We start from the raw sequence: 17601 nt of genomic DNA on the forward strand, positions 1-17601 counted from the left end.
GCTGGTAACAATAGCAGATGTCAAGATTAATTCATAATTTTCAGGAGTACAACTAGTCTTAGGGATGACCTTAAAACTATTAGTCGAGTTTATCGATCCATTTGCTGAATAAGAAAAGCCTTGTCTAGCAGGTTAATTGATCAACTGAACCGGTTAATACTTGTGAGCATTCACGAGCTACATATATACTTAAGGATCTAAGCACTTTTGCCCATATCTGGATAATGTGTAACAAATCAAAGACACCACTCAGCACCTCGTTTGAAGGTTCATTATAATTTGCCTCAGAAAAACCCAAATATTTCGTACAAGAAGATAGGAATATAGACACAATAGGTACTAATAGCCCAAAACCGGGTTATCTAGACGGTGAACACATACATGTTGTATTAGACCGTTTATCTAATAGAATAATCACAATTGACAAGTAACAACGAGAATCCTTCACGTTTAGCCAAAAAAGTAAGATAACAACAACCGACTATTCATTCAGATATATCCACCGTTTTAGCTTAACTTTAACCACATATGTTCTAGAATTGTAATTTATTAATTTTTTGATTGTATTCAAACAAGAAAAACGAGAGATGTGTTCATGTATCATTTCATAGTCCAAGTGTTATTTTTATTTCGGCATTAAAAAACTAGGCGGTTCGCCTTTGAGCGATCCAACAGGAACTATGAATCGAGTACACCACAACAGCGGGAGGAAGTCACAAAGGAACGGTGGATCTTCCGCAGAAGTAAGTGATGTGTTCCTTCTACGAACATGGGATTGATAAATCTATATTTTTCGGCTTAAAGAAGAAGACGGAAAAATTTTGGATGGGAGGAGAGAACAAAACCTCTGTGGACATTTACTATTAAAACCTAACGGTGAACACTCGAAATAATGACTAAATCAGAAAATAATACAGGCGAGTTCCACCAGTTCACCAGATGGTCTTTTATGTTTACAGTTCTTTATAACATCCAATATTTTACCTTTAATTTGTACCGGTCTTATATATTATGTCGATGGAGAATCATATTCAAACTCGTGTTTGAAACAAGATTCTTCCAACGGTCCCAATAATGTACTATTGATTGAATAACAGCTTTCATATTAATTGCCTTTGACCGGAACAAAATTCAGTTGGAAGTTGAACGCATTTTAGTTAGACTTTTAAGACACGGATATGTTTAGCTCGAGAAATATTTTCTCTCGGATCAGGTGTCGTTTTGGTGATCTTGACATGTATCATGTAATCATGTAATCTTATCTATGTGTCAATCGCAAGATAACATTCGCAAATAAAGCTGAGCCTATGAAATGATTACGCTATGAGATAAGTGGGAAGTGCATTTCAAGCATACACAACAAATAACTAAGTCTTAATGAAATATGGAGAGAATTCTATGATTAATGGAAGTGAACGGAATATTCCTAAACACGCATATTAGCAAACTGAGAATGTATAATTACTGAAAATTCACAGGTAATATCAGTTCTAAATACAGAAGAGCTATTGCAAACCCATGTGAATATCATCATGTTGCAGCTGTAAATAAATCCCCAAAATCAATAGCTTTGTGAGTGTTCGACATTGGATGCTGACAACATTGCTTTTAATGGACTTATTTAGCTAAAGGCGCTCGGCCATGCATCCGCATCAGATCACGGTTACGATCGGCATGCTCAACGTCTCCTGTGATCACCAGCCATATTAGATCAGTCACTCCTCGGTATTGAGGATACGACTAGTATTCTAGTTTAACAACTAGCAACCAGTAGTATCTTCTATAATCGATCGTTCCCGGCCAAAGGAAATCAGAAGTCAGACGAGAAGAGGTAGGAAAGATATGTTTGATACGTTACCAATATATCGAGAGGCGTTCGTTCTTAGCTGACTACGGAAACGTAGGAGCTGTGTCCCACGCCGAGTTGCAACTTGATCTGGTACGGATGCATGACCGAAAGCCTTCAGTTAAACACGTCCACTTAAACAAAGTGGTCAGCATACAATGTCGAACACTTAGAAAGCTATTGATTTTGGGGAATTATTTACAGCTACAGTATATTGATAACCCATCAAACATATCTTGCAACCTCCTCGCTTAGGACTTTTGAATTCACTGAGTGGGCGCGATTAAATTATAGTAGGTGTTACGGGTAACGTGTTGTCTAAATACAATACCTGTGGTATCTTCAATGTATCTACATATGCTGCCGACTTCAGTTGATCGCGAATATACATTTTATGCAGTAATATAGAGCATGCTCGGTACTGGCTACTCGCAAACGTGTTTATACCTCAGCGAGACGAAAACAGGTTGGAGAATTTGTCCCCGTATACGGTACTCGCATGAAGAACTGCAGAAATGTATGTCAAATTTTATTTTGTCTACAAAAAAGTGCAAATCCACGGAAGGTTTTCGGAAAACAAGAATATTACCAATCCAGAAATTTTCAAATTAATTTTTGTCCTGAGAAGTGACAGATGACGTCTTTCAAACATGCAGAAATATTCAGAATATATAAAAGATTTCAGACCTGTAGTTTATTATTTATCCGAATATTCAGACCTCCCAGGAGTCCTTTAAGAGGAAACTTGACTTATTCTTAAGGACTAAGGATAATACATTATTATGATTTACCAAATTCTTTTTTTCCTCTATTATCGTTAACATACCTAGGTTTTTGCCTGGAGGTATTGGTGATCCACTGCTACCAGACACGGAAGCCCGTTAAGCGAAAGCTTCTTCTATTCCGTCCTCAACCATTTGAACCATTTGAACAAATATATTTACTAATACTCACTACTCCTAATAATTGTTTCGGGCTTGAACATCCACGAAGCGAGCTCTTCTGCTCTTGAAATCCGAATTTTATCACCAAAGACTAAGAAGATATCAGTTTAAAAGATTATTTGTTTATCTGCTTGCAAGAGACTGTCGTTTGAAGGTCGAATATGGGTTGCTTTTTTAAATTTTGCCTTTATTCACTTTTGAGGTTTTATGCGACGCTATGACACTCAAGAAGACTTTGAGTTCAATAATTTTCTTGTTGGCTATCTATTTCAAAGCATGTTCAACACTTGGTAATGACAGCACCAATAGTAATGTTTGCATTGAGTACCGTAAAAACGTGTCGATATACGTTAAAAATATAATATACAACATGTCAACCAAAACCGCGCCCGTTTCCTTCTGTGGTTGGTGTAGTGAAACTGTATATAAGTTGAAAAAAGTACTAGGGAAGCAAGAGGCTTACAATGCAGATGGGAAGGCATGTGTTGATCTTCTGGCGAACACAGAGAGGGTGAGTCATTCTGAGCTTTGCCTTTTCTACCAGGGTAAACTTATTTATTCTTGGTAGTCCATTTATTTATCCATCTTCTAGAAACAAAGGATAATTCTTTTAAATAAACTCATATCCCCAGCTCCCCAGTTAAGCCATCTATATGAGAAGCCTGTATCACAGTTCCGTCTTCAAGTATTTTGTCCACATCTATTTAACCAAGATTTTATACTTGTGGGCTGTTTTGAAAGCTTAAAGGTTTATTATGTGGCAGAAATATAATTTATGGTCGAACTAATTAAGGATAACAAGTCTTGGTTTTGGACTCGAAATTCATTCATCCATGTATTAAAACAGCATTTTGGGATTATAGGCGATGTCAATTCGTGATGAAAACCTTTACTGTGATTAACAACCGTACATGCTAGCTTCAAATCCTAGTGCATACTAATTTATAGCTCTCTCTTGACCCTGACAAGATGAATCGTCTCATGGTTGTCCATAAATTACAATCCCATCGCTAAACTTATTAGAACTACCCCTTTTAGGTACTAGTAGGTCAGAAAATGGTGATAATTCAATTTCGCAGTCAAATTCATGCTTATGATCTTACTAGAATGTGACGAAAGTAAGATGTTTCACATGACTTATCATCTCTTCTAGTGATGTTTAATTCTGACAGCAAAAAGAAAATCTCAAAAATATTGCCTTTAAAAGAGGATGTTGACCTCTAGTCGAATTAGTATCTCTCATTGGGTGTGATGAGTCAACGTTTAACAGTTACCTACTACCTTAAAGTTTGAATGTAGTCAAAGTAGGGTGACAGCAAACTCGAGAATATTTTTTCTCAAACATAGCTTCAAACCACAAAGTTAACGACACTTGCGTGGTAACTGCTTACAGACACCAAAGCAATATTCATGTGAATAACCTTACTTCTTTTACTTTAAAGGTAAAAATGTCAGTTCATGTTATATCTGTGTATAATTTTGTTTTCGAACCTATTATGGTATCACTATTCGGTTTTCAGGGTACAATAGATTCTATCGACTTCATTTTCGATAAATGGAATCGTTCCTTCTGCTCCCATTGTCTTGAAGAATTTTCTTCCGATCAAAACACCAGTCTATCAACGGGTTCTTTCAATAACATAGAAGGGTCTAGACATCTTTTACACACGGATTCTCTATACAACTTGCAAGTCTACAGTAAAAACGTGCGTACATTCTTCGAAAAGCTTGATGATGCTTTAAGTTGTTTCATGCAGTTCATCAATAATCCCAACATATCCATTCTTAATGTATTAAATTTCCCTTCGTCCAGCACCTTGAATATCAGTTCGACGGTTTGTCATAATTGTTCAGCAGCATATTATGGTCTCTTAGATTATTACACCAATAATCTTCTAAGATATAACTCTCTAGAAGGAGAGCATCGAAATTTCCTCTTGAAAGAACATTCTAGTCATCGTTTTGCTGTATGTTTAGACGTACAAAATGCCATAAATCGCACACAATGGGCTTGGTACAACTTATTTCGGTGCAGAACGGAGGAAGTTAGTCATATTGGCTTCTTCTTACCATTGATAGTTTGTGTCACATTCCTCATAATTTTCCATTGCCTTGCCCAATCATTATGTCGTTATCCCGTCCATCTACTGGTATACAGGCCAAAACGTGTTGAACCTACCGTTAGAAATCAACGGATTCTTAGCACAGCTTCGATTCCGCGTGCCCAAATGTCATTAGTCCGATCTTATGGGAGCATTGGATCTGTGGAAGATAACACAATAGATTCTAATCTGATTGCAAAGGCATACTCACAACCTGATTCACTATTTGATAATCGCACAGTAGCAATCCGAACAACAGAATCCAGAGACTAACAAAATATTACTTATTAGATTAATCAAGCTAAGTGTCTTTCACGCGATGATTTCATATTTTATATTTTTGCAAAATCAAAAACAATCCATTTAAACTTTTATTGTTTGGCATCTTAATTATTCTATTTTCTAAGTAATACTGTCTTTCATGATAACTTTCTACGTGATTTATCACCTCGTCTCAATAAAATGATGTATTAAAAAATGACTTTATCTCGTGTTAAATAAGAAAACGCAATATGTTCTATGTACCGAATCACATCCATAATGTGACCACACAAGAAAAGCAGTGAATGAGCTGGTTTTCCCTTACTCTTGTACATTATATTGTTAGCATAGTTTTCATCAGACAGCAAATCAGTTAGAGTCATATAAAAACATTTCCCAATGTCACAACGATAAAGATAGTTTCACTCTGTAAGCACTTTCAAAATGTCAGAAAATAGGAGTCGTACTCCCTCAAACAAATTTATTATGTCCTAACGGTAAAAGAGCTTTCTTAAATGTCAATTCTAGCTCAATGTTCTTTTCACAATCATAGTAAATTTTTACACTTTCAACTGTTGTGCAATTTGTACGTCAGGACATATTGTAAAATTAAATAACTTGACATTTGGATTTGTTGCATTCAAATATCCTCTTAACAAACATTAATGATGAATCTTTATGTTCTCTCTGTAAGACAAAACCCTATTGTATAAGCGATGATTTTAATCCTGTTTTAGGGATTAGTCAGATCGAGGTTCTTTTTAGTAACTGGTGGTTGACTACTATTGACATAGACGGGAAATGATGAAATAAATCTGCTTGGTTTAATTTGTATATGTTCATCGGATTAATTGCGTCCATGAATAACAGAGTAACATAAGTAAAATGATAGAGTTTTTGGACGCATGTATTTCATCATTCATATATAAGAGACACAAGGCAAGACCTGCCTACTCAAAATACTATTTATTACAAGCGTTAATGTAAGTCGTAATAATGAATAATCCGAGAAAGAAGATGGATACCAGGTTAGATAATAACTATTCAGACACCGGCACGAGAAAAAGAGGTGCATGTGTCGAAGGTCATAGCTGCTTCTAAGGAGAATAGGGCTATTGGGAAGGTAAAAATGACTCAGTAGCCACAAACTGACTGAACTATGAAAGTCTGTCCAAAAGGTAGAAAAAAATCAGGCGTTACCGAAGAACAACCATCACAAGTTTTTATGACAAGAAGATATACTGGTCTCTAGTTTTGTCACTTTAATTGTCTTACTGAGCCAAGTAAAACCTGCTGTGAAAATCCTGAAAAAACAGGTCATTATGATATCATACTTTTTGCCTGATTTCTTGTAAAAGACAATACTTAGTTCGTTAGTGAAGATGTCATTGTTATAAAGAAATGTTCTTACATCTGTTTGAAATTTGTAGTGGGAAATTCGACCCTGCTTTAACAGTTGGAAATATTACACAAGCCCCCATCGTCCAAAATCAGTATTCTAAATTTGATCATATTATTTAGCTTTCAAGTTTCATCTTACGTTAAACAATTTTCCATCACCAGGTAGTTTATAATTGTCCACACAAGTAGTGTGTAAATTGCTGTTGAACTCAAACAGACCTTGCGACTATGTGGTACTTGCACAGGTGATCCTATTAAGATGACTAGCACTGAGGTCTCATTAGCGATATTCTTGGCCTCTCAAGATATCAAGCTGGATGCAAATGATTGTATATATATAACCACTACATTTATTTGACTATTAATTCGTTTAGCTGAGGCTAATGCGCAATCTTAACCTCGATTGGGATTAACGTTATTGTACGAAACTACAGCTAGATAAAATTCAGACTGGGAATTCTCCAACTAATTTTTCACCAAGTAGTTTCCAGTTATTCGCTATTTCAGTAAGAGTGCAGCCTGTTTGTTCAGATCTTTAAATCTATATGAATACTAAAGACACTTATTTACATTGTACAGTTACTTTATTCTAATCTCAGGGCTTATGAACCTGAAAAAATAAATGCAGATATAGTGACTGACCTTTTTAATCACAAGTAGACAAAGATATTAGTTAAAACGGTTTAAACCCGATGATGTTTCCTGGATTATGGCTTCCAACTTAAGAAATTGGAATACATAAGAGAGAACAACATAAAGTAGGTGATAAGTGGAACTGAGTAAAGTCTAGATATCATTAAAATGAAGGCAACTGCATAGCTAAAAGAATCTGACATCTTCAGTTAATGTGTTTAATTAATTGATTCCGATAATTAGTCGTTTCTTGCAAGATAGAATCTTTAAATAACTACTCGAAAGTTCGCTACGTTTGGTTTGCTGTGTGCATCCTAAGCAAAAGCTAATTACAATACTGCAATAATCAATTAAATCTTAACGGGTGAAAACTAATGTCAAAATTATAAAATGGATTTACTTTTTTACCAATACTAATATAGGAAGTAAGATTTGTATATTATAGCAAAAGTGGAAACTGAAACAGTGAAGTTAATTCCTTAGAAAGTCAAAGTAGAACCAGTCGGATCTGTCGTACAAATTTAATCATTTTGTCTTGAAGCGTTACAATCTGATAAGCAAACCAGAGCTAGTTTGAACCCTGTACAAAAATGAAGACCAATGGAAACAAAAACAGATTACTGGTATGATAAAAAAGTATATGTTTGTGAAAGCACACTACAAAACAATATTCGTGAAATCGACGTTTAAGTATCTTCAAAATAATAGTAACAATACAAAGTTTCCCAATGATAAAATATTCAAAACGTTCTTGTGAATTAAGCAAATAACGTTATTACTGAATGACGGTAGCTAAACTTCCTCCATCTAGATTGGTAAATACATCATAGTATCACTTAAATATGTCCAACTGAATGCAGAAAGTTTATCTGCAGCAACGACTAGATGCTGACTTTGTGGTTTGAAGATTAGGCGTTTGTTGCTAGATTTGAACGTCATAAATCCAGTCCTAGGTGGGGGCGAGGGTGCCCACCGTCGAGAAATCCCATATGAAGACAAAACAAGTATTTAGTGCTCCCTGTTTTCTAATGACTGGTTGGCTAAGGTTATTCCGTAACATAATGTATATTCTACTAAGCAAAAGACGTGGCTGGATAAATAAGACGCGAGCACTTAAACCACTGAGCCATAATCTAATGTCTCAGACTATCTTACACGAAACCGCTAGTTTCACTTGTTGGAGTCATAAAAATAACGGACATCGCGCTCCATCCAATATATAGAGGCTCTGATTCAAACATAAAAATAGAAACATTGGTCACGAGAGTGAATCCATTTCTTGAAAAATGTACACTTTTACAGAGTTACAGTCTAAGCACTGAGTGTAGGCGTGACAACTTGAAGTTCCTGACCAACTATTTATCTACAAGTAATAGTTGTTGACGTTTAAGATGATTACTTTTTAACTGCCTTAATATCGCACATTAGTACCAGCAGATTCCGATAAAAGAGGCATTAACAGACTATGTTACATCTGGTATTGTCATTTCCATAATGAGTTGAACTATTTTGTTTATCGATTTTGTGTGTATGAATCCTTATCGGGAAGCAAAACTTCCATAACATTTGATTACGCCCATCAATTTATGTACAAGTAAATAGAAAGACGACAAACTTACGAATTCAAAGTTCCGGCTCCTAAATGAGCGAGTAAGTGATACATATGACCTAGATAAGCACCTTTACCCAGGTTTCGATGAAAAATCTCCTAAAGAAAAGGGTACGAAATGAACATTAGAAACATAGTGCGTAGTAATTCAATAGATTGAATCATCACATACTTTAAGAACTATGATTAATGAGTACTAAACGCATCAATGAAAGTAATGGGAAAATTACAGTTTGTGTCACGGGTATGATTTTTGAACACAATTGGTATTTGACATCCAATTAAAATAATTATGTCAACAGGTGTAGTGTCTAGCGATGAGAAATACTCACCTCTTAGGATAAAAAGCATTACTTTCAAAAACTATCTTGCAAAAAGATACATGGTATCGATTACCAGCTAGAAGGGAGTGTGGACAAAAACAGTTTGAGGAATTAAATACGACAAACTGCTAACATCTTAATACAAGTAGAGATGTTCCGTCGACTATGTCATCGAATGTAGCTGAATTTTTGTTATTTTGTGCGTTTAAAGTCAAAAGTATGGGTTTAATAGGAGCTTTCAGAGTGAGTGTCATTAGCATTGCTAATTCGAAATACGAACTACTTCTGGAAAAGTAATTTCTCCGATTTCACTAATGCATAGGCTTTTATTGTCTTTAAGTAACCAGCACAGTTGCGTGTGATTCAGTAAAAATTTTTTAGATAACTTGGAAAAATAAATAAGTGACTTTCAAATATCGTCGGAAGAAACCAGTAAATGAACTTTCAGGTTGTCAAGTGAAGCAACAGATTTCACCAGTTGAAATTATTAGTTATAGATACTGTATTGCTGAAATGTACGTAGTATTTCATTGTCATTACTTTTTATATATCATGCACCTGGTTGGAGTAACCTTAAAACTACACCCGAAAAACTGATTTTTCAGATTTATTATGATAATTAATTTGATCTCTTTTGCTGAGTACATCCGTAGGTTGAAATTTGAGTTCCTTTTTTCACTGGAAGCAAATTACATGCTCACTTTAAGATGAACAGCATTTGTAGAAAGAAAACTTAAGACGTTAGTTTTCCACTTTTATCCCTGAAAAACCTGGACCATAAACAAGCAAACTATCTATATACTGGTCTATACGTAAATGGGATGGCAAACAAGTATATTAAATGAAGGTAACCCCTCACTTAAATCAGATGGAGAAATTTCGAAAATGAGAAAGTAATGTGTGGTTTTTGTATACATACGAGACTTTTCATTGACAGACACCGAAAATTACACAATTTACTGAGTCCTATCCAACTGAAAAGACATTCAAGTGTAAGTTTGAGTAACGAAGAATATTCATTGGAGTTGTCTGCTCCTAGCATATTTATTTAATTGCCGGCTTACTTCATTTCTGGATTCATTAGCATTTGGATTGAGCCTAGTAGGTAGGTTTAGAATATCCATTTGGGGTCCCAGAGGTTATTGAAATCAATGGTTGGAGACGTTAGGTGACGTGGTTTAGAACCAGCTGTAGTAGCAAAGATGCATTCACTATTCGTGTTCTCTTAGGTTGTGAGTCTTGAAAGTTTATATTTATGATTTTTGTCTAATCGTTTCTACTCCTACAACTGATGTTGACACTACTTCTCCTACTCTTGGATTCCTCTTAACAATCTTGCTGAGCTAATAGGGTGTAGCAACTTGAACTGACCACGTCTGTTCCTGATCCTACATTTCTTACGACTGAATTAAGCTGTCTAACCAGAGAGGTATTCAAATGCCAATTACGCTTTGGGTATATGTAGCAACAGGATAAAAAATAAATCGGTAAAAGTGTGGTTCACTGACCTTGTACGACCTTATGAATTTGGCTTAGAGCTACAAATTTATTATAAGAGTTAATAAAACTACTCGACCACAAACCAAAGTAGGTAGAGTAGAACGGGGTTTTAAATATGAGATCATGTAGTAGAAAGTTAAATTTTTTGATTACTACTTAGCCATTATGCAACAATAAGCTTAGTCCTTCAATAGTTCAATTTCGAGTTAGGAACTAAATACATCGTGTCCTAAGAATCATCTCAGACATTTCATTGTATTCATTTACTAAATCTCCCTGTATGTAAAACAGGTTAAAATTCCAATTTTAACTTTGTCTCAGCACTATAAACTGTAGATTGTTTTGACACATACCGCGACAAATATGCTGTGTATATGTACCTTGACCAGAAAGTAGCTAAATTACAGGTGTTGTTTCATCTTTCACCTTTGAACATCTAGTATTTTTATGAAAATCTTTCTGTTGTTGTATGCTCATAAATGTGTTATATTTGCAAACAGTAAACCTATCATTCACTAGACACATTTTTATAGTACATTAACAAGATCAATTTCATTAGTTTAATGATTAGTATTAACAAGGTTTTTAAGATAACAACTGGTATTTTGTTCAGATAACATGTAGAAAGACTAAGAAAGTTATTCCAAGAGCACGTTGCTTCACAGTTTATATGAATTTATAATGTATAAATTCAATAAATTTTACAAGTATTTAAAGCATTGGTATGGTCAACAGTAACGATATATCATGTGCAGTCCAATGGATATTTAAACTTAAAACATGCAGACCTTATTTTGTACATAAGTGTGTCCCACTTTATGCGATAAGGATTTCTAGGTTTTGTATGTTTTAGTGACTTATATTGTCCCAGATCTTCAAAAGCACCAAAATACACCATTCGAAGTGTTGATAGGACTCCAGGTGTCTATGAAGTACTTTCACTTATTATTTTCTCACCCTTAGAAATAGCTTTTTTCCACCAGCCCCTAGTAAGTAATCCTTTTCATTTGATTAACTCTCTTGAGCCTCATGGTGAGTATTTTTAATTTTAATAATAGTTTTTGAGCAATACTTCAATATAAGGGGAAGGAACGCTATCCAAATACCCAAACAAAAGTAGATGAAAGCATGTTCAAATCGCCTGTTAAAAGTTGAATACCTAAACTCTAAAATATGATAAGTTGAACCAGTACATAATATTGTTCGCCTACAGCCGAAACAGGAGTTCATTTAATCCAAATATTTTGCAAAAACAATTTAGCTTCATTACCTCTTAATTATGTTTAACTTCTTTCAATTAGATAAACAATATACATATAAACATTGCTTAAAATACTAAACTTTCATTTCAGTGAATATATAAAAACACAATTAACTTTAAGAATTAGCTATCCGTTTTACTAACTAAAAGAGCTAAATGAACTCACAGATAGTAATAATTCTTTGAATCGTGTCTTCTTAATTATTGCTAACAAACCCCGTTGACCAGCTTTGTAGGCACGAATAAATGCGCCAAGATATGGGGTGGAAATGTACCAACTATTCTCGGATTTGATGGTTAGAGCTCCATTTTGTATTAAAATGCTTATCTCATTATCCGAAAAATGCTCCGATGCAACACGTTTACACAAGCTTAAATAATGATACTTTTGACTAGTAAATTCCGCAAATCGTTCTGAAAACTTAGGAATAATATAATTATGACTAAACCTAAAATCTTTGAGTCATCAACAGAAAAATCTCTGAAAGAATTTACAAAATCATCAGATTTCATTATACCAACCGAATCATCAATTTGGTCGTCTATGTTTAATAAACGTATTTTCTGAGACGTCTGCATATCTGACTAAAACAGTGAGCATTAGAAATGATTAAAATACGACAAACCAGCTGTGATTCTACTTTGTTCCGATTATTTACAAGAGTGTATAACTGTGACTTCAAAACGATTGGGCGGCCAAGAATTTTTGGGTTCGTAGAAGGATGTAGACTGAACAGATATTCAAGAGCATCACATACTGTTTCTAAAATAAGAATATTTACTAATAAAATAGGTTTACTAACCCATTACAGGTATACTGGATACCTTCATAACTTTTGGGGGGCTGGTAACACGATCAGATAACTTACGCTTCATCAAGAACTACAATAATAGTTAATACAACAAAAACATTTGCAGAAATCATTTGATATTAGATGCCAAACCAAATGGCTTGAACTTGGAAGTCTTAAACCAATTATGCTCAATCCGGGATCAATATAGTCAAAATGCTAAGCCATGACTTCAATTTATCACAGTTCCAAATCAAAATCATGTAAACAAGTGTAGCATTGTCGAGCGCATCGAGAATTTCACCTATCTCAGAAGTCCCGTCAGTCCTGGTTGGTGTCTGATCAGAAATAAGTACAAATCTAAGAAATCTCAACTTCAAATGGTGTCCTCCACGATTTTTGTTTCAATTCTTCTAAAGATAGTCTTTTAGAAGTATTGCCCATATTGTTTGATGTTTCAGAAATTCATTTCACTTATCACAGAAGTCTCGTCAGTCCTGATTGGTGTCTGGTCAAAAATAAGTACGAATCTAAGAAGTTTGCTTGCCTTTGCCAACTTGCGTCTCCTATGGATTAGGCGATATGTCCGTCTGCCAACTAAAGAACCAGTGTATAACACAACAGTTAGTTCTGTTCTACTTTATGGCTGTGAAACATATTCACTACGAATAGAGGATGTTCATAAGTTACACAATGTCATTTGATCATAGATGTTTTCGAATTGTTACTCGTGTATGTTGGGACCATCAAGTGAACACTATTGAAGTCGGGTAGGCTACTGGGAAAAGATGGTAGATAGAATGATGAGATAGAGAATATCCACCAGCTGTGGCTGGGATAAACTCTACATACTTCTAACTACCGATTACCTAGATGTGAGACATTGCCTGGTGCAAGAGTAAGCTGGAAGAAAACCGATAGAGGCCAAACCAAGAGATGACATCAGTCCATAAAGCCACCGACACTTGGACTGATAAATGGGGATTCATGTGGACCGTCTGGTTGTGATCCGCGTGACAACCGTAATCACTGCAATACTGAGCCATTTAAACTAAAGGCCACGTTACTTTTCAATAGATATAATTCAACCGGGACTAAATACCTTCCTATAGTGATATTGGTCACTGAAAAGTGAATAATTTATGCTCATTTTCGTCAGTAAGGGGCTGAATCCCATTAAAATCATGAACCGATCAATGTTAGACCACCACTGGAAACCTGTAAGCACTGGACGGACGTTTCATCCGAGTACGGGACTCATCTACGACCTCGCATTGAGCACATAAATTATGAGGTGAATGAATTATTCATTTGAAGCAAGTAAGTCAATTTTTTAAATTAGATTTCAATAATGACTATATAATGGAGTCAATATGGAGACGGACAATAAGGTTCGATATTCAAGATATTATTCAATCAACATCATAGTGAAAGTTTGTCTTACTAAAGAGAAGTGTATTTTCGACGATATATTGTAAAGACTAGAGTGAGTAAAGTAATTTTCCGAAAAAAAGACTGACTGGCATAATATGCTAATTTTGAGTGGTTTATCGTTAAAGTCCTACATATAAGTCGAAAGTAGGGAATTGAACATTACTTTCGAGGATTATTTTGCATCATTAACTGATTTTGGCTACATGGGAAAAATAAGAGGTTTGGTAGCATTGTAAACCTCATCCGTCTCAGTGTAGAACTCCATAACAATATGCATCCACGACCTCAGGATAGGTAGGGTTCAAAACTGTCGAGTCTCTCGAAAACTACCGGTTCACATCTAGTGTCTCATATTCTCGGCTCAGTTAATGAGAGATACTGAACGACTATCATCCATTGACACCTATTAAAAGTGTTTCACTACCAACATGGTTGAACTTTAACAATTACGATTTCGCAACAAGACTCGAAGGACTCTTTTCGAACCAACTTGGTAATGAACACATGGTCGCTTTGGAGAAGCTTTATTAGAAATCTATATGGGGTATCCTCTGATATGTACATTATATTTATGTATATCAGGTGTTACGTATCTATGTTTCACCAACCATTCTATATAATAATAACCAATTTACAAAGAGATCATACTCCTCACATAATAACTGCGAGAGAGACATGATTGATCAGTGTTAACAGAGTAGATATTAGTGGCAGACTGTGTTTTACTCATTCTTAAGGCAGTTTATGTCATGAAAAGCTACCAATTTACAGTTAAGTTCACCGAAGGTGGATTCTATTCATTTTCATGTACACCACATACATATACGGTAGGATAATTACAGTAGGATGGAATTTGCGAACAAGTAACTCTATGGAAATCGTCTCCCTATTGTCTCCTCAGAGTGCGATCTCGAGCTCATAACCACAAAGAAAATAGCTCAAAATAAATAAGAGATACACTCAAAGCGAACGTAACTCTCCACTTTGTGCGAAGACAATTTGGTGCAATCATCCTAGAGTGGTTCCTAGGACTGTTTAGAATATACGCACGGTCCCACCTTCAAGTCCAAAATGTTGTTGAGTCCCCTCTCTTAACAAGAGACATAAATCTCTTACATCAAGTACAGAGACGGGCAACTAAGTGAGTGACAGGTCTAAGGAGTAAATCTTACGAAGACAGACTTCAACACTTGGGATTATTCTCGTTGAGCTGTAGGAAAATAAGAGGTGATTTAATAATGGCGTAGATCATATTAAGTAAGCCAAGTCATCTGGACAAGAAGACTACCAAAACATCATCTCCATGTCCCTCGATGCAACCTCCGGGAAATTGCACATCAATTAGCAAAACTTAGATACACTACCACTTTTTCTCATTAAGAGTTGCCCCCACTTGGAATGCTCTTCCAGTCGAAGTGACCACGGCTCCCTTAGTTGATAACTTCAAGAGCAGACTTGACAAACATACTCACCCATGGATTACCATCTCCTTCTTGGACCAGTTGTGCCTGATGCATGGCTCATAACTTAATTCTGTTATCATTATCACATATCAGTAACTACTTCCTTTCTAGTTCATTATCATCTCCATTTCCCTTCTGATTCTTTCAATTCCGTCTTTTCACACATTACCAATTAATTAACTCATCTATTTATTTCTTGAGACAATCATCTCCTTTTGGCACTCAAATTTTCACTTTATTATTTTTCACGATTCAACTAACCAATCTCCTTTCTGGCAATGTGATAGCTACTGGTATCCAAAAACAATACTGACCTCAGACAAACGTACTCGATCAAACTACAAGTTATAGGAATCCACAAATAACTACCACACTCAATAGGATGAGTGCAGTTGAGTGGGAAGACTATCACCTTTCGGACATTATCAAATACCTAGAACCGTACCGAAACAACAAGAGGTGAGCGCAAATAAATCAGTCGGCTTATACAAGCTTGTGATAAAGAAACTGGATATTGGCATCTGTATCTTAAATAGTGATTTGGGTGTTAACATGCCTCATCCTTTCCCCTTACAAAAATAATCATCTCTGAGGCCACCCGAAGAAGTTCCAAATAGCAACACAATTTTTTGCGATCACCTTTTGTTGTTAGAGAGGAGTGAGTGGCAGTTCAAAACAAAAATATACTTTTTAACGTAATATCAATATATTTTAACAAGGTAAATGCTTTCCATATAGAACTCATAAACTTTTGGATGATAGATATGATATAAGGTTCAATATTCAGTAATGAGGGCAGTAGGTTGATGGACATGTATTAGTTCTTACAGTTTGTCTTTCTGTGAACGTTCAGCTTCTCTTTGATAATGTTCACTGATGTAGCTGATACCGCTTATTCGGATAAGGTGTTCCAGACATCGACCACTAGATGAGAAAAACGGGACCTCACTCTGAGTTTATTAGATCGTGGTTTTTGAACCTTCTTGCTATGGCCCCGAAGATTGTTAGTGCTGGAGAGAACAAAAAGATGAGACATATTCACACCCAAATCGTAATTAAACATACAGAATGCCAGTATAAGGTCACCTCGCGTCCTACGATACGATAAGGGGAGAAGGTTCAGGCGTTTTAGGCGCTCGTAGTGAGTTTGAAAAGATCCTTGACTAAGTATTTTCCTCACACGCTGAACATGCTCAAGCGAGTTAGTATCCTTAATAAGGCATGAGTCGGTATCTTGGATACAGCAGCCTAGGTGTGGCCTTACATAGGTGGGATATAAAATTCGGGACATCTCATTGGGGAACTCGCATTCTGAGTCACTCAATGCACTATCACACTCTGATAGTACGGCAGAACATCACCCTAGCGTGACTGAGAGGAACTTAATCTCATCAAATATTGTTGTGAGTAAACTCCCAGAGTCGAACGATCCAGATCCTAAAGTTAGACACACCCATGACTCAGAGAGGCTCGGAGAACATATCCATAGCATATTACCAGATAACACTAAAGGTGTTCAGGTCAAAAAATTGGTTAGAATAGGTAAAAGGGCTGATGACAGTGTTCTACCCCGACCATGTAGACTCCTTAAGGTAATCCTAGGGTCGGAGAAACAACGTGATCTTCTGTTAAGTAGCGCTCGAAGTCACGACAATTCTGACATTCGAGTTAGACCGGATATGTCTCTTGAAGATAGAATAAAAAGAAACACGACACTAGCTGAACTAAAAACCCGTCGACAAAACGGTGAGGAAAATCTCCGATTAGTGGGTGTTCGAATAGTCAGGTCTTGGAAGCGAATGCTACCAAGGTCTGTACGGATAGGTCGTTCTCCCTAGGAGTTTTATATGCCGACGATCGTAGTCTAAGACATAAATGCTACGAACTAGGAGCATTAGTGGACAAATTAAGGCCACTCATTGTAGCTGTGACGGAAACTTGGTTAGTCCATGACTTCGATATTACCCCAGAATTATCCGGATACCATTGTTTAAGAATTGATAGACACAGATGCAGGAAAGGAGGTGGCGTCC

At 35.9% G+C, this 17601-nt stretch overlaps 2 protein-coding genes across 2 annotated transcripts; one reads left to right on the top strand and one right to left on the bottom strand.

The window, feature by feature from the left end:
- The first annotated feature begins 2958 nt into the window (after positions 1-2958).
- Smp_042910 (hypothetical protein) lies at positions 2959-5364 on the top strand. The gene is made up of 2 exons (XM_018791015.1): positions 2959-3301; positions 4311-5364. Exons 1-2 carry the CDS (start codon positions 3008-3010, stop codon positions 5163-5165), a joined length of 1149 nt encoding a protein of 382 aa, XP_018645804.1. The 5' UTR covers positions 2959-3007; the 3' UTR covers positions 5166-5364.
- A 2366-nt stretch (positions 5365-7730) lies between these two features.
- On the bottom strand, positions 7731-16480 carry Smp_042920 (Serine/threonine-protein kinase 19, putative; the record flags this gene model as incomplete). Its single annotated transcript, XM_018791016.1, has 7 exons — positions 16397-16480; positions 12684-12762; positions 12507-12643; positions 12330-12465; positions 12047-12294; positions 8807-8895; positions 7731-7767 (listed from the first exon to the last, which is right to left on the bottom strand). The coding sequence occupies exons 2-7, from the start codon at positions 12754-12756 to the stop codon at positions 7731-7733; spliced, it is 720 nt and encodes a 239-aa protein (XP_018645805.1). The 5' UTR covers positions 12757-12762; positions 16397-16480.
- Positions 16481-17601: the final 1121 nt, after the last annotated feature.

Source organism: Schistosoma mansoni (genome assembly GCF_000237925.1).
Source record: "Schistosoma mansoni, WGS project CABG00000000 data, chromosome W unplaced supercontig 0115, strain Puerto Rico, whole genome shotgun sequence".
In the NCBI taxonomy this organism is placed as follows: domain Eukaryota; kingdom Metazoa; phylum Platyhelminthes; class Trematoda; order Strigeidida; family Schistosomatidae; genus Schistosoma; species Schistosoma mansoni.